Genomic DNA, 27,128 nt, shown 5'->3' with positions numbered 1-27,128 from the left:
TATGGTACTGTAAATATTCCGTGGGATTGCTGCACGGCTGACCGCTTTTGTGGGACTTTTTTAACACCTCGACGCTCCGGAGCACAAGTTAATTTACTTTAAACAAAACAAACATCATCGTTTTATTCATTTATTGATTGCAACGAATAAATGAAACAAAAAAAGCAACAATAAGGAAAGAATTGATATCTATTTTGCTATTCTCTTTGAAATGTTTTTGCCACAGATTATTAATTCTTACTAATATTTTTAATATAACCTATAAAGCACAGTAACGCCATCTATTTATTAAAGTGAGGAATCAAAATCTAGACCTCTGTTTTAGAAAGTAAATACAGTGACCTCTAAACAATCTGAGTTAGTCGTTCACAAATACTGCAAGACGATAATGACCATTAAATTTACTTTCATTTCTTACATACATTATAACACTTAAAGCACTAATAAAAATAACTGTTCCAATAACCTCCTTAATTTAAATTTAAATTTGTAAACTGCCAGCATCCAGCATCAGCATTGCATATATAATTCGTCGAATCTTTGACAATCCAACGAGTTATTACAATTTCCTGATATTTCCCTAGTCTCCTACTTCAATAGTAAACTTACGAAGTTTACGATCGATAGCTTAATTGTACCACTTGTGACACAAGGACTGAAGACACGTTAATCGCCTCAATTACAGTCGGTTAAGGTCCGATTACTGCGCGCTGTGACCTGCAAGTCCACAGTCAGGGTCAGCGAGGATGCACCGTAAATTACATATAACAAGTCTTAGTAAACTTTATACGCTGTATTTATTAAGATTTTCTAAGGATGGCGTTGGCTCTGCAATTGACAGCTAGTTTAGTAGCTTTTAATAACTATGCTTTTCTGTAAATGCAATGTTTAGATGCGTGTTTGTTGGAGTTTACCGTTTAAACGACTGAACGGATCACAATAAAATTTGGTATTGATGTAGAACAGATCTGGGAGAACAGAAGGGCTACCTGATTTTGTTTTTTTTAATTCCACGCAGTCGAAATGGCGGGCGAAAGCTAGTACTGTTATAAATGTAAGTTTACAGGGTTGATTGTTGTTATTGCGTCTCTAAAACGGCTAAATGAATCTCGATGAAATTTAACTTAAATGTAAATCATAATCTAAAAGGACACAGGTCATTTTATTTTTATTTTAATTCCCTGAAGGTGGAGTCGCAGGCAATAGCTTGTTGGTAATAAACCGAAGGTCCATGACTCATAAGAAAGCAAGACGAACTTAAAAATGTTAACCCACAAGTCTCGTTGTTTGTGACCGCGGGCTTCATTTGACCTCGAAATGAATTCCGGTCGATGTCGGCACAACACAAACAGCTCTGTTCTCAACAATCACTGCATCGCTCTACCAAGCGTATGCAAATCAATTTACTTACGGGCAAATACTAGAACGTCAATTAAATATAGACCTAAAATGATAAGGCCACGCTTAAACGCCTAATTCCCTTTAAGTTTTTTCGTCTATTAGATTGTTTGAGATTCGTTACAAAATCTAGACTAAAATCTAAACGTTTAAAAACTATATAAAAATTACGTTAAAGTAAATGATGACATTCTTTGAGACGTAATCCATAAGTGAACCTTGCTATCTCCGAAAGTGTAATGCCAATGAACTTAGTATATAAATCGCGAATTAAACCGTCTTGAATACTTGTAAGTTGTGCTCTAAGTTACCTTTATGACAATCCCTAGAATAAGTGTCAAAAACAAGTCGCCATGTAATTAAAATATCGATATAAATGTTTTTTGTATTATAAAATTAAAACTAGAAGCAATATGGACTAAATTGTTTCTAGAATCATCGATAATTACAATCTGTATATTAAAGAAAAACCAAAATAAATGCAGACATTAATTGGTAACAGAAGCCACGGTCAGCGGCTTGAGATGGCGACGACCGGTCCCCTAAGAGGTCACAAAAACCTGATTTCAGACCTCACTTGCACGTATTCAAACCCGTTGACTCACTACTAGGGTTGCCACTTCTTAGTCTTAGATAGACGTCTTAATTTATCCAATCAATCCAAACCCTTAACGAACTGCACGTTATGCTAAAATATTTCTTTTCTGACAAAACATAAAATCTTTCAAATAATTTTACAATATTACTTACCCTCTCTTTACTTCATAGCTTTTACAAAATGAAAAAAAGTAAACATCGTAATTGAAATCAGACTTGTTTTTAAAGCCCGCTATACACGTTAGATTTATCTAAACGATCTGACTGTATAAAACTGAACGTATGTAACGGGCTTTATTAATTTCAGAATGTGTAGTCACTGGATTTTGTTCTTTTTCGTCGTATTCGTAAGGTCTATTTTGGAAATTAGCAGCCCTATTCATTTGAGTACAGTTTTATTGGTAGCAGTTCAAAACAGTTTATACATATGTACAAGTTTTTATATACATAACGGTAATGGTTTCGAATACCAATGCGTTTCAGTTTTTGCCACTCAATAGAGAAAATTTCAATTACTGTAGTTAGTACTTTTTGCGTATATTGTAAGAATGGCATCTCGTTTGGAAACAAATTGTTCTTTTTAACAAAGTTTAAGTTAACAGGTTTATCGTTAACTAGCTGTTCCCGTGCGACTTCATCCGCATGGAATTATGAAAATTTTATTTTATTGTTTGCATTTGTCAAATTATCAATTACAAATGTCAAAATGACAAGACATGATGACAACCTTGCTTCCTTGATGTTGGCAGCAACTTATGGTCTCTTTCCCACATTGGGGTTTTTGTCCAAAATATTTATCCCCTAAGTTTAATGGCGTTAATTATATAGCCTAAAGCATGACGTAAGTGTAGGGCTTGTTATAAAAAAAAAGAATTATTTAAAAATATGCTGTAATTGCTAACATCTTAGGTAACAAAGAAGTGTGTGTTTACACTTTATTATTATAATATAGAAATATAGATAACTTAAATTACTAGCTAAACTAACTACAAGTATATTAAACTACGGTATTGTATGGATCTAATTAAGTATATGGTAGATAACTTAAGGCATTGTTTCCGCACGCCTACTTCTTCCCGCTAAAAAACGCAAATTGTCACGTATAGAGCGCCTTAACTCGGTTAAGAATAAATAAAATAAAAATAAATAAAATAAAAAACTATTTATTGACCAAAAAGAAAATTAAAAGAACATAACTTACAATTATTAATATGAATAATATTCTTATTAAAGTATGGATAACAAAATATGTTTATGATTATAATGAAACTTATATTAATTTGAAAATAAATCAAAATACTACAATTTTGCACTTAACATTTATAAAGAACTTGTGTGCGAACAAAAATTCATTGAACGGAGTAAATCACATAAGAGCAAGAACAAAGAAAACTTAAGAAATTACAGCTCATTGCGTTAATGTTGAATCAATTCATATCTTTTGGTTATCTGATTTGAACAATGAATAATAAACACTTATTAAATAGAGATAAAATAAAAATTGATATATGACAAGCACATTAAACTAAAGTTTTAAAATCAAATAAAAAAACATACAATTCACACATAAAAAAGATTTATTGAAGTCTAGGGTTTATTATCTCATATTTTGTCATACTTCATACTTTAATATTATAAATGCGAAAGTTTAGATGGATGGATGTTTGTTAGAGTTTGTAGCCTATACGGACGAACGGATTTCGATGAAACTTGGTATGGATGTAGAGGATAATCTGGAAGAATACATAGGCTACTTACTTTTGTTTTTTTTTTAATTCCACACAGACGGAGTCGCGGGCGAAAGATAGTTTAAAATAAACGTGACATATTTTATTATTAAATCATCACATCTTCATCAGAATGTTTTCGTCACTTCAAGTTAGCGCTACTTCGCTAAGTGACTTAAAAAGTCGTAAAACCCGAAACCTGTTTATACCATTGTCCGATGATTCACAAAGAATTGCGGCCATCGACAACAAATGATAACATAATTGTAAACCTTATCTTACTATTGTTATAACTGCGAAAGTTTGGATGTATGGATGTTTGTTAGAGTTTTGGTATAGACGTAGATAATATTGTGAAAGAACACATAGGATGCTTGCTGTTGTTTTAATTCCACGCGGACAGAGTTGCGGACTAAAGCTAGTACATAAAACCTTTTAAGGTATTTATTTGCTAATCCTTCGCAGAATAGATAAAATGGATATTTTGTAAGAATTATTCATTAAGTGTTAGCTAAGCCTCAAACATTAACAAGACTCGACAAACTTGTTAAATTGGTTTGTCGAAACCTGAAATTATATCCACGGCCGAATGAATGCACGTCCTTTTATATTACAAACAATTGAATACAGATATGAATAACGATAACGGGCATAGATTAAAAAATAACTTTATGGTTTATTAACGGTTTGTGATTACGAGCAATTCAATAGATCAAGCAAAATGGGTTAAAAACAATAAAGGAATAAATTAAAATATAAAATTTTGTCATTAGTTAAAGTAAAAGTATATACTTGCTTCTACTCGCGACTTTGTCCGCGTAAAATTACAAATAAACAGTCTGTTACTGAGTGACATATGTGAATTTTGTAACCGTCCATACTTTCTCCTTTATAATGTTAGTATTGCGTGGCAAAATATTTGCGCCAATCCCACTTGCAAAGATCTATTTCATGATCTGTCAATCAAAGTTATCAGCGGCTGTTATCAGTATGTCATCATATTGATAACATGATAACAGGCAACGAGCACTTTTGAAGATAACGTTTTCATTTCTTATAAATACACATTGCATTTATATATAGTAAATTTTAATATAGTTGGATACCGTTATGCTACGTCGCTTTAAATGTTTTCGTTCTAACTATATAAAAATTATCGATACTGCAAACGACAGAGGCAAATTATAAAAGAGTAATTTTAGTCCCTTTTCCTTCCCAAAATTCTTATAAGAAAAGGATGATAAAGGAACGTGGATTTGTCGCTGGAGGAGACGCATAGGAAGGGAAAATATCCTCTTTAAGTCCGTTGCCTACTCCGTCGATTAAGGTTAGGTAATGCAGTCTATCCATATTTCGAATGTTTATGGGTAGCCGTCGCTTACAATATTGGCGAATTCAGTTGGTCGCTTGCTCGTTTACCAAATAAAAAACTCACGGCTTTTCCGGTGGTTCAAATAAAACTTCAACTTAAACATTAAAAGAACAACAGCTGTAACTATAATATTGTAATGGATCTAATGAAACAACTTAAGTACTTAAAATGCACTTTAGATAACTTATTGAGTTTATTTAAAGAATAAAACACCAGACGTTGAAGCGAGTATTTTAGTACATTCAATATTGCAATGTTCTTTATAGTCGATTATCTTAGTTATTGGAATAGAAAAATCGTTTGTTAATATAAACTTTAAAAGATATGTTTTTTTGTTATGTCGAAATGTTTAAAACGAACGACTCCAAACGAAATTGACCAGACAATGAAGAACATTTCATAACATTCTTTAGGAAATTATAATTATTACGAAGTCTTTCAGTGCCTTATAAACAAAGAATTGAATAAAACCTAACGAACGACCATTTAGTGTTGAAAAGTTCACGGAATCAAGTTACAACTTCCTTAAAAACAAAGCTAGTCATAAAAAACTGCTTAACTATACGTTAATAACCATCATTTTTACACCTAACTTAATTCTAAGAACAGTTAGCATAAACTTCGGAGAAACATTCTTTGTTACAATACACCTAAATAATAACTAACCTCAAGTTTTTTGGAGTATTCCTCAGCGATGCGCTCCTGATCCTTCTTGAGCTCTTCGTTCTTGTCCAGCAATGCCTTGCCCAGCTCTGCGGCCAGCAGCAGATCCGCCTCCTTCTGCTGCAGCTGACGCCATACGTCGCCCTCAACGCCCTCAACAGACTCCCTTTTCGAAGACATCTCTCGCACGTAATCCTCTAGATCCTCATAAAAGTGCTCGTCAGATAAGCTCAGCGCCGACGGTGATATCCGATTTGCACTCACACTCCTACTTCTCCTATGTTTCGTTGTAGAACTTCTCCTGTTCCCTTTACCAATAAAATGAGTTTCGTCTTTCAAAAATATAGGCGATCTATCCGGCGGCTCTATCTCAGTGTTGTGTCTACTTCTATTTATATTTACACTAGATTCACCGGCCATTTATCTAAAACAGTCTAAAATATTTTAACTTTGCACTATTTTCGTGTAGCTATTCTTTTTAAATAATTTCTCGATCGCCTGTTGCAATTTCACGGGTTTAGGCAGCTTAACGCTTTTGAAAATGTTCGTTGGTAAATCGAAATCCTTTTTTAAAGCCATTATAATATCCTGGGTTTGTTCACAAGCGCAACATTTCCGTGTAAGCACAACACTGAACACGCACTCGCGGCCGCTCGGCACAGCACAACACAGCACAGTACAGCACAGCTCAGCGCACTGTTGCCTCGGCGACGGCACAGACACAACAAAACTGAGCTATGACCTGCGATATGGAACCAGCCTTACAGACCAAAGATTATGAAATCCTATCAGACCAGTCACTTGGTAACAAATGTAAATGACAACTTTAATTACTTGCAAAACTAAATCACTACTACGTTTGCAAAGTAGTTACACGATAGACGATTTGTAGATTTTTGTAATTACCACTGATTGCTTAATTAAGTTAAAAAAGATCTTTAAAATGTCTTGTATATCAAGAAATATTTTTGAATTCGACTAAAAACTTGTTTACAAATAGTTAAGTACAAAAATGAAATGTTTTATTAATTTCAATAAGTCAAAAAACAACACCATTGTAAGATCTAATTTGAAACCTACAGTGGCTACTGTGATCATCTAATCTTTGACATGAAACTACACGTGTGCTTAACTGAAACAGCTGCTGCAGGTAAATGGAGAAGGCTCGCGTGGGACAGAGACGGATATACTTCATCAAGGTGACGCCGGAGAGTGGCAGACAGCGAAAATGTCGAAATACTTATTTTTATTGTTGACGAGGAAATGATCTCACGGCGATCCAATAAAAATCATTTAAATTATAAGTGGAGCAAAAACAAAAGCCTTGATATATTGAAGGCAATATATTTCGTAATTATACATTGGGTTTATATCTTAGCAAAATGTAGATTGCTAAAATTTGTTTACTTTGATTTCTCACTAATCCTTACAGAACTGTTCCTACTTACACATCTTAATTACGTACTCTATTATTAGTTTGAATAAAACGCCAACTCTATCGTCTCTACTGATCATTTCTCTTTTTGAGTTATAAGAAATTTATTTCGTGTATACATAATGCGATACTGTTAGGTATACATGTATTTATATAATCGAATATTCCTAGTCCATCTGAACAAAACAATAAAAATATTTAATTACAATAAAAACGCACACACGATTTTCTTTGTTTCTGTTACCCAAAATATTATGTTGACTTTATGACTTCAACACAGCTTTGTAAAAAAAAAACAAAAGGACTAACGTTTCAGACAACTTATAACAGAAACCGTTACTATGACTATATCGATCTCTCAAACTTACAAAATAGTCGACACTCAAAAGTAAGTTTTCTAAAGCCTTTGCCACATTATATAAAGTTCACTCTAAAAAAACATCTTTGGCAGGAAATAAACAGTTCCAAGCAAGATGTCTGCACCAAACGACGACATGGAGATGGAGAAGATAGCAGAAGATGAACTATCCAAGCTGCAGCGACAGGTAATCATTTTTTTAATTTTGTTTCGTTTCATTTACTAAAAACAGTAAAAGACACGAACCGTTTGGTTGTAAATTGAATACTATGGAAGTTAGAAATAGCTCTGACCAAAAAACCTTAATAAGAGAAGTAGGCTAACTACGAGGATCGCCTAAGGAATCCAGACAGGTGGCTGCCAGCACCCTTCTAAGACCTAATCTAAATTATCGGCTGGCGATGCTCTCGAAGCAATCGACCATTGACATCCATACCAGAGGAACTACATTAAAAAAAGTATGTTTATTCGTACACACGTTTCTAGTTCTTCCGTTACTATTTCTTTGACCCGTTTCCAGTACCGTGTGATGGAGTTAGAGAGAGGTGCCGTGTGCGCAAGCGCGCGGCCCGCGCTGCGTCTGCAGCGGCAGATGGTGGCCACACTCAGTGCACATTTAGAGAACATCATGTTAGAACTTAAGGTAGGATTACCTCGAGCTGAAAAAATAAAGAACTAGTGTTCTAACTGGACAACGCACTACTGTTTCGTATTACAGTTAACAAACAGCACATCGAATGTTCTGGAAAATGCCAGAACCAGAGAGAAGATATTAATTATGCTAAAAGAGCACGAGAAGTATTCGTCTGAAGTTCGTGAGCATCGCAGCAACATCACCGAGCTGAACTTCCTCCTCAAGCAGGTGCAGAAGGAAATAAAAGCATTGAAGTCGAAAGGAACGACTGTTGATAAGGTTAGATTTTTTTTTAATCGGGTACTATACGTTTATGAAGCGACATTGGTCGCCAACGTCCATACCACGTTGAATACACCGGTTCTCGTCCGATCACCGAAGTTAAGCAACGTCGGGCGCGGTCAGTACTTGGATGGGTGACCGCCTGGGAACACCGCGTGATGTTGGCTTTTTGTTAATTTTTTGTAAGATTGCCTTTTTAATTTTTTTTTTCATTTCTGTTTTGTTGAATTTCTTAAAATTTACACTTTTATTCGTTATTATCTTCAGTCATTTTGATTAAATACAAATTTAAGCACTTCAAAATTATAATAGTGCTGTTTTAAAAATAGAATTCGAACCGAATTAAATGCTTTCCGCTAAATAAACCACAATAGTTGCCAACGTCCATACCACGTTGAATACACCGGTTCTCGTCCGATCACCGAAGTTAAGCAACGTCGGGCGCGGTCAGTACTTGGATGGGTGACCGCCTGGGAACACCGCGTGATGTTGGCTTTTTGCTTTTTTTTGCTTCATATTTTGCAAAATGTTTTTTAGCAGTTTTTATTATATAATACACATTCTCTTAAAAACGATATCGATTCACTTCGAGTCTTTTTTGTTAAAGGAATGCGCGTTGGAGGTAACGAATCAGGGCATGGTGGCGCAGCTTGAGAACCGATTGGACACCGCCATGAAGAAGTTCAACGCCGTCAACAGCGACAACTACAGCATGCGACTGCAGATCGACTGTCTACTGCAAGACCGGTTAATCTTATCTTAGTACCTTTGGTTTACGTGTTAAGGTATAAAATAGCTTGTTCGCCTTCAAGCCTTGTTTTAACCTATTTTGTCATCAGTCAGTTCTTCAATACGACATGGCGCAAGCAGCTGCGGAAGCTGATGGCCGGCAAGGCGCAGCTGTTAGAGCTGGTGGAGCAGGCTATTGGCGCACACGAGCTGCGCGAGGAGAGCTGTGCGCGCCTGCACGCATTGCGCGAACAGGCCGCTCAGCAGTACAGAAAGCATTGCCTTGTGAGCGCATAAATGCATTTCCAACAAGTAGCTATAAGATTGATAAGATCCTTTAAAGCTGGGGAATATCAAAGTAGCGCCTGTCATAAAAATATCTATTTTTGCATTAACACACATTCTTTATTATGAGGTAATAAGATGGTTAAGCAATTTGTAACAGTGAGTGGTATTTGTGGTACAGGAAGTGCGTGAGCTGCAGCGGCAGCTGGAGCACAGCGTAAAGCTGGAGCAGTTCCTGCGCACCAAGGGCACGGTGCGGCTGACGGCGGCGGACGCGCGGGCCGAGGCGCGACGACAGCACAAACACGAACTCGAAGCGCACGCTTATAACAACCACCTCAACGTTCTCGACGCTATAAAGGTCAAATCTCTCCAAACACAAAACTCTTTATACTGTTATACGTATACTGTAGTAGTAGCGAGAAATAATACGTCAAATAGATAAGATTTCGAAAACAGAGAGAATTTCAGTCATGAGTGTCTGGTGATGTGAATACTTATAAGTGTTATTTGGCAGGAGTTCACGGGGGAGCAGGAGCTGGGCCGCCTGCGGCAGGAGTTCACGCGTCGGGAGGAGGAGAACTATGCGCTATTCAACTACGTGAACGAGCTACATGCCGAGCTGACCGCGCTCGCTGACAGCGTCAACCAGCTTAATGACGCCATTGGTCAACAAAAATCCAATTCTTTTATACCAAAATCAATAGATCTCTTTCATTTGGAGGATAATGTAATGTTTTAACAGATGATGAGAAAGCTAAGCACGAGGCGCGGATGTACAAGCAGCAGGACAGCGTGGAGTCGCTGCGCAGCGAGCTGTCGCAGCTGCGCGAAGCTCGAGAGCGTGCGCAGCTGCACTGCGCCACCAGCGAGCACGCACTGTCAGCTTTACTGCGCCAAGTGCGCGAACTGGCGCAGTCAGTATTGACATGCATTAATCTGTTTACTTAGACACAGTAAGTGTGGTGAAGCCAAGTGACAGCAAGCTGTTGTATGAAAAAAAATCGACGTTTGTAGGTCATGTGAGTGCGAGTCGCTGCCATTGTTGAAGTTGGTGGGTGGGACACTGGACGTGTCGGCAAGCAGCGCGCGTCTTTACCTCACCAGCCTCGAGCATAGGCTGCGGGAGATGGTCGACCTTATTAAGATGGATGAGGTGAATTCATTGGTGCCATATCTACTAAAAATATTTGCTGGAATGTTACTACTGACACTAATTTAAATGTTCGTTTTCAGGCTATGCAACGTCACGCGGATGCTAAGACGCGCACGCCGCCGCCTGCGCGTCGTGCTCGCCGCGCCCCGCCCTCGCCGCGTCCACCGCGCTCGCTGCTCGCGCACGCATAGACACAAGCCCTTTCCCTCCATGCGTGCATGCCGACACGCCCCCGCATGCCAATGCTTTTGCATTTCGTTTTAAGCACGCTTAGCCGTAGCTAAAGGCACTCTATAAACAATACTTGTAAAGTTATTAAAATCTTATACAAAATTTAATTTACTGTATGTTTTAGTAATGACAATGTGTTTGTAAAAGTTACAGACGAAGACAGTTAAAAAAATATATAGAAAAGACATACTGAATAAAAAAAATCATCGGAACTTTCTCTAAAAGTTGCTATATCAGTTGTCAAGTTTAGTGCCACTCGTGTCCTTGTAATAAAACATTTTACAAAATTTTATTAAGCTCCATCTCTTGTTACATAATAAACTAAAAAGACTCAAATTAAAACATTAAAATATGATTTAGTGACATCTATTGGCAATTCATTTAAATTCAATTTTATTGACACGTGGTTTAATGGATTTTTCAATAGATGACGCTAACAGAAAATAATGTGATAAATGTTTATGAAGTGACTATGCTTCCTCTATACATTTTTGGAATCTCTACGCTCATGTGAAAAATCTCAAGTAAAGTGTCAACTATACCTCTACATTTTTTAATCTATTTGGTTACAGTTATTGTCATAATAAAACAATTTTTCAACTTCTTAATTTATTTTAATTTCATTAAATCTATTTCATCACAGATTGTAATTCTCTTATTGTATCCACGTTTATTACCTGAAACAAAATGTAAATACAAACTTTAAAAATAAATAATTAAATGGGTTTGCCAACTTTACAACTTCATGGACCGTATTATTTTTTGTCAATGTTGCCTAAAAGGTACAGTTTAAGTCAGTATTAGTGAGATGTTGAATTGTTAATCTACTGGCCACTGGCCATATTACTTTTTTGATCAAATTGCTATTTTTAAGGTTAGTTGTATTTTCAGGTGTCAGTATGTATTAGACGTTGAATTTGGTGTTGCAACACTGTTCATTACGTACCTAGTGCTGTGCGACGTGCAGCGGCAGGCCGCGTGCCACCATACTGCTGGCGATCATAGTGAATGCGGTGGCGGAGCGCGCGCGGCTCAGCGCCAGCAGCACCTCGGGCTCCGACTGCGCCTCCCCGCTGTACTCCACATTCGTATCTATTACATACAGACATTTAAAAATATATACACGAAGTGAACATTTTTTCAATGGTACTTTAAAAGGTACACCAGTTATCAAGTTTAGTGTCACCTCTTTTCTTTATTGATGTTTGTTGATTGGCAATTGATTTAAATACGATCAGTGTCGTTATATTAAGCGTTAGTTTTTGTGAAAAATGTCACAAATGAAGGGCCTACGCTTCATCTATACATTTAGTTACTCGTCACTTCGTCCGCGAGACATTAAAAATAATAAACATTACTAATCGTAGAAGAATTTTTAAAATATGCTCAGTAGTTTTTGAGTTATTTCAATACATACTAAAATACTTTTTTTTTTAATATTAGTATAGATGAATTTCGGTTAGCTAACTAGTAACTAGTAAATCTCGTACTCACCCAACACCCCTTGGCTCCAATTTTGTTTGCCGACGGCGTGCCAGGGCGCGGGCGCGGGCGGGCGCGGCGGCACGCACAGCGCCACCAGCGAACTCACCGCCTTGTCCACCTCCAGGTCCGTCACCTCCCACAGCATCCCTACCACCAGCGGACTGCACACACACAGGTCAACTAGTAAAGGGGGTGTACCACCATCAAAAAGATTCAAAAAAGCGGTCAGCACTTTAAGATACCTTTTATGATCAACGCCATCTATTGATAAGTCCTTAAAATATGTCAACATTTGTAATTAAATCATTTGTCAATAGATGTCACTAAAGCAAATTTTAATTTTGACACTATTTAGTTTCGCTTATAACAATAGATGGCGCTTACTACAATTTCGTAAAACAATATAACGGAACGTGAGGTAGCACTAAAATTGATAACTAAAATAAAATCAAAGATACTGGGAAAAAGAAAATATTGTTCTTTTAACTAGTGTACATATTGCTAATACAAATACGAAAGTTTAGATGGATGTATGTTAGAGTTTGTTGTAGCTTAAACTGGTGAATGGATTTTGATGAAATTTGGTACAGATTTAAAGGATAGTCTTATGCATAGGGTACTTAATTTTGTTGTTTTTTTTTAATTCGAAGCGTACGTAAGTTAATGTTTGTTTGTGTACCAAGCCGCGATATGCAGATGGTGGTGCGCGGCGGCGGGCGGCGCGCGGCCGGCGGGGCCCGTCAGCCGCACGGAGCCGCAGCCCGACAGCAGCGCCGCGCCGCGCCCCGCCGCGCTCTCCACGCCGCCCCCGCCGCCGCCCCCGCCCCCGCCCCCAGCCAGCTGGCAGCCGTCCCCGTGCCCGCAGTACCTGCACATAAATAACATAGAAAATAAGAATTAAAAACGCTATGCATACCTTTCCTATTCCTTTTATTCTACCCTATTATTTCTTAGTCTGCTGCCTGATCTTGCGTTAAGAATTAATATTTAATTTTGTTTATTATTATTATTTTTATTGTTCAATCATGTTTATCCGAAGTTTTTTTTTCCTTTTGTTAACACTTCAAAGTTATACTTTAGAAAGTTTACTTACTTTTATTTATGCCTTGATAAAGGAAAATTGTACTGGAGTTTCGGCTTGTTTTAGTTTAAAATCTTACTACTTTATTAAACAATTTAGTTAAATAAATAATTACAATATCTAATCAAGAAAATTTTAATTTCTCAGTAGTAATAATGCAAATTACTAAACATCTTTTAGAATTTAATTTTAAAATACCTTTTTGAAGCTCAATAGTAGTTATTTATACATGTAAACTTACAGGAATATGTCGGATTCATTGAGATACTGTATGAAGTCGGTTGGCGCGGGCGGCTGGCCCACGTGGCCGCGCCACGCCGCGCACCAGTACTGCACGAACGACGTCATGCGCTTCTCCATGCGCTCCAAGTTCTTCTCTGATGTCATAGACAAAAGATTAACAGCATATGCATATCTTACTAATATTATAAATGTGAAAGTTTAGATGGATAGATGTTTGTTAGAGTTTGTAGCCAAAACGGCTGAATGGATTTCGATGAAATTTGGCATAGATGTAGAGGATAGTCTGAAAGAACACATGGGATACTTAGTTTTTTTAATTCCACGCGAACGGAGTCGCGAGCGAAAGCTAGTTCTAAATAAATCCTGGCACTTGATGTAAACCTCTTTATATCGATACTAGTATAATATAGCATAAACACAATACTCCGTAGCGTGGGATGTCAACAGTCGCAGCATATTTTTTAATAATTATTTTTTTAATAAAATGCACTACACTTAATTCTATATATTTTCACGCTATCAAACTTATGGGGTAAATAAATTGGAAAACCTTCATGTGAGCAAGCAAGCAAGGTTATTATAATAACGGTAATTTTGACATTTGCAATTGAGAATATGAAATAAACAATAAAATAAAGTTTTTATAATTCTCTCGCCTTTAGAAATAAAGAAAAACTACTATTTCTTAATTTCTGAAGTATTGCATGATCGTCTAATCGATTTAGTAAATCGGATTTATTATTTTTTTATTTTAAATTAGGTCACAATATATGTTACCTGGATTAATAATATATCTTCCAACATCAGCTTTGATCACCATATGTCCGTCAACAAATTGCTTTTCATGCGTTTTGTATAAATAATATGTAAAATGTATATTCTCCATGCGGCAGACGGCCTGCTCGCGCACACAACTTAACATCTCCCAAGGAAACGTGTCCAATAACTGAAATATACAGAAATCATGTTTATTTCACTAGAAAAACTAATCATTATTCAACGTTTATAGCATATTTCATCAATATTTATAAAGCCGTTTAAAAGATACTATATAAGAAACATCCATCTATTTAGGGCCTGTCCCACCACTGGCTGATAGCGGCTGAGATAGCTTAAAAATGACGTCACTGTCAGATAAAGAAACATAATCAGATATATCCATCACACATTTTACATACTAGATTGTTGTCAGACTGTTTACAATTTGATGGGACCGGCTCTTCAACTTTCACATCTTACTGGTATTATAAAAGCAAGTATGTATGGATGGATGGATGTTTGTTAGAGTTTGCCGCTTAAACTGCTGAACTGATCTTGATCGTTATAAACGTAAAAGATACTCTAGAACACAGGATATAATAAAAATACACAATTACCTCGTCCACAATTAATATAACCGGCCATCTTTTAGCCGTTTTTAATGTTGCCCACTCGGAATTTTCCTTCACCTGTGTTGCCACTTGAGAAAACGCTTTAATCCCTGTCACTAGACTCACATGATGAATTTCTTCAAAACATTTAGATAAACACTTCAAACATAATTCATTAGGAAATTTGAATTGTTTATTGCAATTTTTGCAAATAAACTTATCAATGACTTTCCTTATATCTTCAGTGTTGCCATGTTCCGTTAAAATTCTTCTAATACATGATTTAATTTGGTTGGATGGTAATATATGACAGCTGTCAATTAAATTGTAGAGGAGAGTTTTTTGCTTGATCGTCAATTTTAAAAAACTGAAAAAAAAACACATTTTTTTTCAAAGAGACATAATTTTAGTAATGAGTTTGAGTCAAATTGTGAATAATTTTGTGCTACAATGTTAAATCTTACTAATACTATAAAAAAATATTTTTGGATTTATCGATAATTGTATGGATGTTACCACGTAACATCAGAATATTCGAAAAATCGCGAACAAAGTTGAGGGACAAACCTGGTTTATAATATTAGTATTGATGTTTCACAATACAATTATTTATATTTTTGGATCGCAGTATGTATTGAAATAACTTAAGGTAATTTTTGAGGACTAATTTTAAAAATTCTTGCACCATTAAAAACCATAGAGTATGGATTACATTCTTACTTTTCACGCGGATGAAGTCGCGAGTAACAGAAGTTTTTATAAAGTTATCATCAAAATGCTTCTATATATGACTTTTTAATAAAAACCGACATTATTTTTTTATGATATTTTGGTAACAATATTAGATGTCTGCTCACCCCCAGTCCGCTATAGCGTTATCCACCAAGTGCACGAGGTTGTCCCGCAGCGCGGCGTCCCGCAGCGCGCCCGTCAGCAGCGCGCTCCAGCCGCACACCCAGTCGCGTTCCATCGCGCTGATCACGCCCTGTCACCGCCCTTAGTGCTACAACCCGCCCTGCCTCACGTTCCTCATACGCCCTTTTACCATTTTTGGTAAAACAGGGATATGCGAGATTCGAAATCTTGTAACGCCCCCTTTATGACCACCGCCCAGGGCGGCTAACAACCACGCTCAACACTAACGCCCGATTACATTACTATCATCAGGAACAAGTTATAAATTTAAATTGTTTAATTTTATTTATAAACATTCTTGTCTAAAAGGTAAAAATAAACATTGTTTTTTTTTTAAATCATAATATGGCGCAATAGCCACTTGAATTACGTCGAAATAGCGAAGCAACCTCGATGGAAATGACGAACACGTAGAAGATATTTCCCTTTCCTGTATAACATTGCCCACCAAACCCACTTTCCCTTCCTATACAAGAGATGGGAAGGAAAAGAGATTGTCGAGTTCTCTAGTACTAACACTATACTTAAGTCCTTCTACAATTTCAAAGAAATATTCAATTCCTTTCCTGAAGTATGACAAATAACATTATAATATAAATATATATTGGTATACCTTCATCCTCAAGTCAATATCTTCCCGCTTGTTCCAGTAGTTCTGCACAAGCCGTTTCTTGTTGATGAACTGCGCTTTACCTATCGTATTATAATTATCTTCCAGCAGGGAATATAACTCTGTGAATAATGGCTTCTCTCCTTCTGGAAATTTATAAAACATTTTGATTACTTAAAGTTTGAATATCCTTAACTTAATGGGTTTCAATGCAAAAATACTTCGCATAACTTGCCCGCAATAACAAACGAAAATACATACATTTTTGACCCTCACTCGTGCAAAAATACAGTAAACCTCAAATTAATCTTAAAATCAGTGATTTAAAATATTACTTGCTACATCCATGTATGCCTTAATTAATTATAATACATAAATATACACAAAACTAAAATAACCAACAGGTGTATAACATTAACAAAAACAATTTAAGTTAACTTTACTATTAGAAAATCAGTACTGCTCTGGAGGATTGGCACAACACTATATCATTGTCACAAACACCACATCCCTATCTGACAGCTGTCAATGTCATTCAGACGTGTGGGAATTGCGCGCCATTCTGGCGGGATCAGTAGCTCGTTTAAATTAATTGTTGTTACAGTTCTATTAATATTGTTTCACTATAATAATCTATATATTTTCACATTCCCAGGGAGACCAGGGGTGGATCCCACAAGGAAAAAGAAAGCGTGGCCGCCCTAAACAAATCTGGCGGCGGTCAATGGCGGCCAACTTGAAGTCAATCGGGCTGTCATGGTTCGAGACACAACGCAGAGCCTGGTCTGTCCTGGGATAGAGCAAGCTGGCGGCATACTGTCAACGCCTTCTGCCCCACTTTGGGGACATAAGAAAAGCAGAGGGAGAGACTATATTACTCTGAAACCTATTTTATATAAATAAAATTATTTCTTTACCTTTATGTACATAAGCAGGTATATTAACAGTGAGAGGTCCAACATCATTCATATCTATGTAATCATTTTTAAGCATTGTCAAATAAAATGAACTGATTTCAGTTTTAAATTCCTTCTGCGGCTTTAAATTCTCATTTGGGTTGTATGCAGCTGTTAATTGTATTATTGTCCATTCTGAAATAACATGAAAAACAAACTTAAATGTCTTTTCTGTGAATTATCCGTCCAGGAATTAAAAACTATAGCCAAAAGATTTAACTAAATTTTAGAAACAGATTTATGTTATTAGCAATGCAAATATATTTACGAAATTTAATATTTTTATATACTATACAGACATTCCAATTTTAATACATGTAAATAAAATAATAAAAATTTAATTGAGATTTGTTTACCCATACATTTCCATCCAAACTTTAGCTTTTACATTAGCAGGTAAATATTTAAAAATTTAGCTTTTACATTAGCAGGTAAATATTTAAAAATTTACCTTTTGGTAGTTCTTTGAGTATTTTTAGTAAATTTTCAGTATTATTATGAGGTCCAAATCTCATATATTGCTTGTAAAATGGTAATTCATCATCTATCCTAAACTTATTTAATACTTCAGCTGTATGTTTTGCCTCTTTTGATAGAAAATCGAGTACTCCTTTCTCACTTTTTAACCTGAAAAAATAAAAAAATGGTGAATAGAAATGGTCAAACAACATCTTTTTGCAAAAATATGTAAATCTAGGTTTTTCCTGTGACACCATTTGTGAGAACAAAAAACTCAGTAAGGCCTATGCAAGGCATGTATTCTTCCAGACAATTCCACATCTATGTTTTTTGTTAATTTCATAAAGATCTGTCGAAATTTCCAGAAAAACCTAACATCCAACTATCTAAACTTTCACAATTATTACATTAGTAAGAGAAGTTCTTAAGAATGTATGATAGATACTTACTTAGGCTTGCCAACAGTCATATTATCTTTTGGTTTTATGTAACTTGCAATTTTATGTGTCTTACTAGCTGAAAATAAAAAAAGTACTTAATAAGAAAACACACTATTTGCCCAAGTTTCTTCTAGCTTACAACAAATATATAAAAACATACAAAAATTCTACAAATATTTTTTTCTGCCTCATAGATCCCATATTATAACACTTAATTGTAAATAACCAAACAATATAAAGAAAGGCTTACCCGATGCCTTTATTTGCTCATCTCTATATACGGCTAATGTCCTTACAGACGCGGACACAGCTTCACTAAGATAGAATGCACACTCCGCCTCATTGTTCTCCGCTAAACGTTGTTCAGCATACAGCTTCCTGCTACCTGTGAGAAGAAAATCAAAATATTCTCACAAATTCAATAATAGTTAAACAAGGTTTAAATTACACGTTTATTCAAACTTACTTTGATAATTCGGCCCGCTCGGTGTCGACGGTATGTTTTTCACATATTTATTTAGAACATTTTTATATAATGTTTCTGTAAATTCTATTTCATCAGTAAATACATCAAAATCTTCCATTCTTACGTTTATTATTCTATAAAATAATATTTTTCCTATAAAGACTAATATTTAAAAGCAATATTTACCATTTAATTTGAATTAATCAACGGTTTTATTGACAGTGAAGTTGGTGACGTTTGACAAATTTTGTTTTTAAATGGTAACAGTTCTCAGAAATTCTGCCAAAAAGAACGACATAATTTTATTTCAACACTTTCTGTTAAACACCTTCTGACCGACTACCCAAAAGAAGGAGGTACCCAATTCGTCGATATGTTTTTTTTTTGTTTCTATTTTGGAGATATCTATGCTAATATTACAAAGACGAAAGATTTGTATTTTGTATGTATTGAAATACCTCAAAAACTATTTCGCCGATTTTAAAAATTCTTTCACCGTTAGAAAGGTAATTTATCTAGGCTATTTTTATTACACGCGGGCGAAGTCGCGAGCAACAGCTAGTTTTGTGTAAAGTATACATAATACACAACAAGTGTTTTATTTTGTATTGAGGAATATTTGTTAACCTAATAATTTGTCCCTGTAATATGTGAGATTTATAACGGTTACTGTGAAAATACTTTTACTAATGTTTTACTAATGTTAGGTTTGTTTTGGTCATTCTCATTAGAAGTTCCCCATAAAAACACCTCTACTTCTACTCCCCTGTTATTTGTTAACCTGATAACTGATAAGATAATGACTTTTATTTTACCACGTCTTAATACTATCTCGCGCCATGGGAGATAAGTAAGAGTCGGAGAAATTACATACATACTGTTTATCATTTTTACTCGCAACCGTTATTTTTGAAATAATATCAAGTCATCAAATTAAATAGAAAGACCACAACGACGTAATTAAATTATCTTTTTAATAATGCAAGGCACATTGTTGCAAGCCATGAGTATGTTAATATGATTATAATAGGTACATATATAGGCTAAAAACTTTCACATTATGGTCCTTCGATGATTGCGCATTAAAGTGTTGGTCCTAAGTGTAATATAAAGAAGACCAAAGGTATACATAAAGGTTGTGATATTTTATCTGTGCCTTAACAATGGTCTAGCGTGAAATTTTTGTAAGCCTAATTACTGTTGTAAATTAAAAAAAATGTCGACTAAAACTATTCAGTTAAATTAAACATCTGTAACGGGCTTTAGTCAAAAACACTGATCTTTCAGAGAGATGTATAAAATACAGTTATTTTGAAGCATAAAATATTTATTCTTAGCTAGTGTTTAAACTAAGCGTCCATAGGCGCTATTACTTTATGCCTTAAAAGTATTTGATCAGCCGTTGGAATGTTTGTTATGTTAATTATTCAAGATCATGCAAATTACCATCACTATTTTAAAGTAATTAACGCATGTTGACCAAATCTTGATAAGAGATGCCGTTTAAGTAGGCCGTATAGGCAAGTTTAATGAACTTTTCACGTACAATCCGATGAAATTCGACGCTTTTTATAGAAATACGAGCTATGCGAACTTTATATTACTACCATAGCAATTAAACTCATTCTTGTGTTAAAATTTCCTTGTCGAGTTATGATTGGTTATTCCGATACCTCAGAAACAGTAGAAAGAGGTCGACGCTATTGATTATTTTTAGACCACAGACGACTGTTGATATGAATATTTCAAGCTTTTTAACTTAACATAAGTTGATTTACATTGTTTTGAGAGATGAAATGCTAAAATTAGACTATCGTTGAAGCATAAGCGTTTCATTTAGTTTCGCGCCAATTCTCATGTCATACGCAATAGACATCAGGTTTTGTCATCATGTCCAAGGATATCTGTTCGAATGCCAGCGAAAACCATCAGGACGATGATTAGAGACCTACCGTGTCATTTTTTTATTTTACCTTTTAACTAAACTGTGGTTCTTATGTGTTCTATTAATAAACATTCGAATATAACTGCGTAGCATGCAAATCAGTATCCGCGGACAGGTGTTAAGATATAAAAAGGAATTACATAAGCTTCGATAGATCGCAGATTATGCGCGGAAACAAACACAAGAACACAGTAGTGTGCTGTGTATTGTACAGTTATACTCGTACGTACGTTTGCGATGTCTACGCTGCCATTGGCGTGTCCTTATTGACTGACCAGTCGATAGATTGTTTCTAATCTCATTGCGCGTACTTTGTAGGTGCAATTTTGCATTCTAATAAGTATTTGTCGCATTCTTTGTGCGTGTACCTTGCCTACCGTTGCAATGCGACTCACCCAGCATTGTTCCATTGGTTTATTCCTTATTTATACCCTGCCATGCTTAAATAGTAGGATATATACAACTTTACTGTTAAATTAGGTACTTTTTTTATTTTAAAAAATCAAAATTAGATACGTTAAATGGGGGTAAGAACCCCACCAAAAGGTCACTATCTGCTCTGTTAACATATTGTGAACGGCCTTCTGTAATCCAAGGCAAGGCCTACGATATAGCAGGTTTCATTGCAGTGTCAAGGATACTAAACAAAACAATATCAAAACAAACATTCACCAACTTTACTCATACTTGCTTAAGTATTTTATTGAAGACCCCAAACAAATTATGTTAAAAAAGTTATATTAAAAGGTCATTAACGAGTGGTTTACGATAAAGCTTGGATGTTAGATTTGAATCCAGGACTCTTCTTTGTTCTCTTCACCACTAAACCATTGTTGGCGTATTCATGGAAACATCTTATTTCTGAGTGAAAAAGTTTAATCCAAGAAACATCGAAATTTTACTACTCTTTGTTTTCATTATGGTTTACACTTCTGCGTTTTGTCCTGATGATTGAGGTAGTCAGTGAGCTTGGACCACGTGGTAAATATAAAAATTGTGTTGCCAAGGTTCAGATGTCTTGGTTACGAAGTTACGGCAGACGGTAGGTCGACATTGAGCAGGTTTCACATCTGTTATAATCGCATTACGAACATCTTTAGCTAAAGGTACTTATGCAATATATCTAGTTGTAAATATAAGATAAATAATTACTTAATACATTGACTAAATAGATTAGTCAGGGCTTTTTAATGTTTTCTTTTTAACGATGAAGATATCGGAAATATTCTGGGTTTCTGGCAGCACGTATCAATTGTATTGTAACTTTTGTTGAATGCAGCGAAATTTAAAGATCGCGGTTAAGTGTTGTCTTTCAAACATCTCTTCTTTAAAAATATAAAGAATAAAGTTACATAACTAACGCATAACGGCGAATTATTGTAACACTAAGCTTCTTGGCTCGTGGCTGACTTCGTTGGGGCCATGACCTGGTAATTGGCTTAAAAATATCGCAACACTTCCTAGTGGCTGTTGATAAACATACGGCATATTTGAATCTCTAGTATCCTTGGCTTTTTGTTACCAGACATAACATACATAATTTCCAGTTAATCTTTAAAGCAAGAAAATAAAACAGAACTGTTTAAGTAAAGATTTAAACCGCATTTTAAAATTACTCTAATATTTTTAAGGTATTTTAAAATGATAAAACTCAAAAGTATTTTCAACTTTTTTATTTGTAATAAACATAAACAATGTGCAAATCAGTAAACGGTCAATTTGCCACATTTCAAAGTTAATCAGCAACAATTCATTCTATAGGAACAGTAAACTTCCCGCCAAAACCGTTGCAGTGTAGCCAACAGATGGCATAAGGAAGATAAAAATTGTCTATGGAAATGTTTTTCTTATAAGCAAATTTTGTGGCACTAAAACACCGTTTAGAATACAAAAATGTATACACGACATTTTTCTAGAAATTGTGCAGTGTATAAGGCACAAAATGTATACATTAAAAAAGTGGTACATTTGTAACATCCACTACAATACTAAAGTCGTAAAAAATTAAGTGAAAAAAATTGCTAGCTGAGGTTAAATAAATACTTAACGGTATTTACTAAGCTGTCAGGATATAAATTAATTTGGGATGGAAACAATACTGACAAGTAATATATAAAAAGGCTACTAAACGTAAGCTCTAAAAAACAAAAAGCTTAGTACTGAATATCACCTTAGTATTACTATTAACATATCTTAAGTTATAACACAAAAATAAACTATTCGAAAGAAGTAACACATTTACAAATGTCTACCCTCGTTAGATGGAAGCTACCATAGACAATGACTATTATAAAAGCTTCTAAATGAGGTTTAGTAATTTCAAGTTAAAACTGACACTAAATTGTAAAGTTACTTAATACGTATCAAAATCCCTACTCGTTCACTTTCGAAAGGCGATCGTCGGATATGACTCGAAGGCACAAAAATATTGTTAAATAATCCACAAGATACCCCAACAACCATACAAAATGCTAAAAAGTAGGTATTTCGCACTACTGTACCAACTATATCTCACCAAGCACCAACAATAATGTTCAACTACCTTATATAATTTAATTCACTAGAATACATCTAAATAAATTTCAGTTAAACATTTGAACAATAAAACTTATTGTATACCTATTATTGCCATGATAGTAAAAATTTTGTAGCACATGACTACACGAAACAGATATATAGATATGTAGGCGTACGTTTTCTATCTGCAAAATCCATCAGTCAATGCTATGACAATCATTATGCATGCTACATTCTTATCTTATTTACAATTCCAAAGAGAATCGAGAAAAAATCAAGGCCGTTTAACCTATCACATGGTAAAACCGCTTTCACAACAGGCAATAGCCTAAATAAATAAATGTAACATCCATTGATAATTCCATATGAAGGAATTAAATAGTTGTTCTGTTATGCAGTTTACCGTTGCATTTATTCAAGTGTATACGCACTTCTTCGCTCAAATGATCACAAGACAGGGTTGCCTCTAACAGTTTACAAGTTAAAATCCTTTAAAGTGCATGCTACTTTACAAATATTACAAACTTATAAACTACCACAATGTTTATAAGTTTGAATTTCATAATAAATAATGTATTGTAATAAATATTCAATACTATGTACATCCCACAAAATACCTTATTTTTTTTTTCTTTAACTTCTAAGATAAATCTTTAAAAATTCAAAGATTTAACTAAACATTTTATTCTAAATCAAGAAATAAGATTATGGTATAAAAATGAGGGAAATTGTCTACATAAAACTTTCCGAAGGTATCAACCCTAAATGCCAATACACTTGATAATGCACATCATGATTGTAATTATATTAATTAATTCTCCGACTAACTGCTACCATACCTCCATTATAAGTATTAGGGGCTAGTTGATAGCTGGGTTAAACATTTCTTTTTAACTTAAACAACTACAAAAACATGATCACATATAGAAGAGTTTCAAAACTAAGTGGCACTCACAAATATGGAAATGCAAATAACATGGCTGAGTGTCATCAAGATGAATTATTTATGCCTACCCGTTTGCTGAAGGGTGTGGCATCAATGGTTCTTTCATTTAGCTTGTCCTCTTCACGGAAATGGATCCTTGTGATGACAATGTCACCTGTGCTCAGCGTTTGTGATCCTATCTCCGTCTTCTTTGCTTCATTGATATTATTGCACTGTGCATCTTCTAGAGTTGAATTATGGCACCTGCAGCAACAGTTCTTTCTGTCCCCATCACCTATGTTTAGTATTTGGCTCAGATTTGACCAATCTTTATTTTTCAGAAGAGGAAGAGTTTGCTCCATTGTTTGTGAGAATTTATCTTCCAACTCACCGCTGAGAGGTGCAACAGCTGATAAAATCGCTTCTAAACGATTAATTTTCTCCACCTTATCCATGTTTGTATCTGATAATATCTCATCCATCATTTGCATTGACTCGGTGAGACTAGGTGGTTGTGTAGAATGTGGAGAAGAGATAGAATCAGAAGGATTTGATTCTAGACTAGCCATCTCATTTTCTCTTTCATCATCTTCGGAATCACTGTCTTTTTCATGACCGATAGCTTCCAATTTCTCCAGTTTCTTAGAAATTTTATGACAACCTTTTAGTTTTTCTTTCTCTTCTTCTGTAAGCTCTAAATATCTCAATAATCTGATTTCCCGATTGCTCAGAACTATATTCTTTGTGGATTCTGCCAGTTTATGCTTCAATTCACCAACTTCTGTGTTTATCTTCCTTTGTCGTTTACGTAATTTTACTTCAGTTGGTTGTATATGCATGAATACTTGCTCATTGCTTAGTTCTTCAAAGAGCTGTTGGTTTTCTGGCTTGATATTAGCAGACATGTATGCATAAATTGCAGGATTAATTAATGATAGAACATCAGAAGCTGCATAAATGATCATATCTTTTGTTAATGGCCGCCTGGCCCAATAACGTTGGTCTCTGCGGTAGACATTCTTGAGCTGTTCCTTCATGGGGTTCATGGGGGCATTGTATAATTCGCAGAGTGCATTCAGACTGAGATTTTTCACTTTGTATACAGGTAAATTTTGTTGCTGCAATTGCAGCACAGCGTGGGCCGCTTGTGTATCAAAAACATTCTTCAAAGTGATTTCTAACTGGTTGTGTAAATTGACTGAGTCATTCCTGCAGTCATGTATAATCTTAGTTACATTCTCACTCTCTAGTAATTCTTTAATTTTACCTTCAACAATCATTCCAGGACAGGCCATTATGTCCAATATGTAGACTTCACCATTCATGGTAGCAATTTGACACATTGTCAAGACCCCTTTGATACCCAAGTTGATTCCCTCACAGTCAAAGGAAACTATGCTCTTTGTATGTCGCTTTGGATTCATTATACTATCAATGAGTGTGGAACATTCCCTGACATTAGCTATAACAGTTGCAGATTGTAGAACTCGTTGCCTCCAAGCTTCTCCCACCATGTTATTTCTAATAGATGTACCATTTGTTTCTTCAGGGCTGCGAGTATTCAAATGATTATTGACTCTGTCTCTGACCATATTTTCTGCTAAATTTTTAATGACAATAGAATTAATCCGTTGCTTTAAGGTTTGGTTTGCAATATTAGCTTGTGGACCTCGGGGAGATTCTACAGGACTGAGTATTCTGTTTGCTGGGCTTTGTTTGCCATCTGAAGGAGTGGGACTCACCACTACAGGTGGAGCTGGCGACATAGCTTTCTCTTCCACAATGGGCTTTGGTGGATCAGTCTTTGTTTTTGATTTAGCATTGAGATACATGACAGGTATTTTTGGTTTACTAATTAGAGTGACAAGGTTTGATTGCACATGGAAGCTGTCAGAGAATATTTTCAAGAAAGCACTTAAGTCTGCTGGAGTCTTAAACATTTGGTACCAGTACTCTTGGGGGAAGCGTGACACAATCAAGTGGAATAGCTGATCAACCATCACTGGGCCTTTAGCTTCTATGCACTGAGCGACATAATCAAGCAGCTGCTGCGCTGTATCTGTGTTTATATTAGCTGCGGGTAAATTGTGAAATTGTTCAGAATTGCTGCAAGTGTTACCTCTTCTATGATTCTCACTGACTAGAACGACATTATCATCAATAATCTGGAACGTATCGGGATGTTTCAGGAGAAAGTCCTTAAACTCTTTGATGCGCTGACCAGAGATGTGACGTACCTGCGGAGACGCCTGGCTGCGATGACCCAGAAGACTTTTAATAGGCACCTCTGTACCCTCTCCGTACTGGATCATCTTGCTAGCAAAGTACTCCTTCGCCTCCTCGATGTAATCGTTGTTGGACGACGCGCCGCCGCCACTCGGGTGCCTCTGGAATGTGTTGATATCAACATAGTCCCCGTCTATGCTGAACAACGCGGGGTACTGAGCCAGGAACTTCTTCAAGCCCGATTGCGACCCGCCGGCGATCTGACGCATCTCCTTGGTGAATCCTTTGGCACCAAACTGGCAGGAAAGATCGTGCAACGTTCTCGGCTCGCCTTTGTCGAGCAGGCGTTCCACGAAGAACAACAGAGTGAGGTTTCTTGCGAGCTCATATTCCATTGATTCCATTTCCTAGCAGTTGGTGCCAATGTGGTGTTCTTACACTAGATTTTTTCTACGTATATGTGTCACCCACAACACCATGAAATTCATCAATTCTAAGCCAGCCCACTCACAAAGAATAGAGAATAGAGAAAAGTGACGTGATAGAAGGTTGCCAAGACTATTTTTGTAATACCCGTAAACTTTTGTTATAATTTCCCTTGTTAGATCTGTACTTCACATCCT

At 35.7% G+C, this 27,128-nt stretch overlaps 4 protein-coding genes across 4 annotated transcripts in view; 1 reads left to right on the top strand and 3 right to left on the bottom strand.

Moving 5' to 3' along the window:
- Nucleotides 1-6,481, bottom strand: part of LOC106109045 (bicaudal D-related protein 1) — a 56,079-nt gene extending 49,598 nt beyond the window's left edge. The window contains exon 1 of the mRNA XM_013290440.1: nt 5,761-6,481. Within this exon, the coding sequence (XP_013145894.1) occupies nt 5,761-6,177 (417 nt within the window). The 5' untranslated portion in view covers nt 6,178-6,481. The remainder of the gene's footprint in view (nt 1-5,760) is intronic.
- Nucleotides 6,482-6,534: 53 nt separating this feature from the next.
- On the top strand, nt 6,535-10,920 carry LOC106109043 (coiled-coil domain-containing protein 63). The gene is made up of 11 exons (XM_013290438.1): nt 6,535-6,570; nt 7,644-7,737; nt 8,071-8,193; nt 8,269-8,463; nt 9,074-9,213; nt 9,306-9,480; nt 9,662-9,841; nt 9,998-10,148; nt 10,226-10,397; nt 10,498-10,636; nt 10,717-10,920. Exons 2-11 carry the CDS (start codon nt 7,666-7,668, stop codon nt 10,825-10,827), a joined length of 1,458 nt encoding a protein of 485 aa, XP_013145892.1. The 5' UTR covers nt 6,535-6,570; nt 7,644-7,665; the 3' UTR covers nt 10,828-10,920.
- Nucleotides 10,921-11,465: 545 nt separating this feature from the next.
- On the bottom strand, nt 11,466-19,179 carry LOC106109029 (separin). The gene is made up of 14 exons (XM_013290424.1): nt 18,893-19,179; nt 18,677-18,811; nt 18,436-18,502; nt 17,979-18,154; nt 17,489-17,662; nt 16,575-16,717; nt 15,904-16,031; nt 15,053-15,413; nt 14,454-14,622; nt 13,675-13,810; nt 13,032-13,220; nt 12,362-12,513; nt 11,814-11,959; nt 11,466-11,544 (listed from the first exon to the last, which is right to left on the bottom strand). Exons 1-13 carry the CDS (start codon nt 19,008-19,010, stop codon nt 11,814-11,816), a joined length of 2,094 nt encoding a protein of 697 aa, XP_013145878.1. The 5' UTR covers nt 19,011-19,179; the 3' UTR covers nt 11,466-11,544.
- Nucleotides 19,180-22,495: 3,316 nt separating this feature from the next.
- LOC106109049 lies at nt 22,496-27,110 on the bottom strand. The gene has a single exon (XM_013290442.1). It carries the CDS (start codon nt 26,907-26,909, stop codon nt 24,345-24,347), a length of 2,565 nt encoding a protein of 854 aa, XP_013145896.1. The 5' UTR covers nt 26,910-27,110; the 3' UTR covers nt 22,496-24,344.
- Nucleotides 27,111-27,128: the final 18 nt, after the last annotated feature.

This window comes from Papilio polytes, unplaced genomic scaffold (genome assembly GCF_000836215.1).
Source record: "Papilio polytes unplaced genomic scaffold, Ppol_1.0 DF821322.1, whole genome shotgun sequence".
NCBI classification, from domain to species: Eukaryota; Metazoa; Arthropoda; class Insecta; order Lepidoptera; family Papilionidae; genus Papilio; species Papilio polytes.
The sequence above is the reverse complement of the archived record's forward strand: the minus strand, read 5'-3'. Positions and strand labels throughout refer to the sequence as shown.

Coding starts and splice junctions, on each gene's coding strand:
- LOC106109043 (XM_013290438.1), top strand. CDS start 7,666: ATGTCTGCACCAAACGACGACATGGAGATGGAGAAGATAGCAGAAGAT. Junction 8,464..9,073: donor AAGGAACGACTGTTGATAAG/GTTAGATTTTTT, acceptor TTTTTGTTAAAG/GAATGCGCGTTGGAGGTAAC. Junction 10,398..10,497: donor CAAGTGCGCGAACTGGCGCA/GTCAGTATTGAC, acceptor CGACGTTTGTAG/GTCATGTGAGTGCGAGTCGC.
- LOC106109029 (XM_013290424.1), bottom strand. CDS start 19,010: ATGGAAGATTTTGATGTATTTACTGATGAAATAGAATTTACAGAAACA. Junction 16,718..17,488: donor ACCTGCTTATGTACATAAAG/GTAAAGAAATAA, acceptor ATAAATTTCCAG/AAGGAGAGAAGCCATTATTC. Junction 12,514..13,031: donor CATCTGCATATCGCGGCTTG/GTACACAAACAA, acceptor GTGTGTGTGCAG/TCCGCTGGTGGTAGGGATGC.
- LOC106109049 (XM_013290442.1), bottom strand. CDS start 26,909: ATGGAATCAATGGAATATGAGCTCGCAAGAAACCTCACTCTGTTGTTC.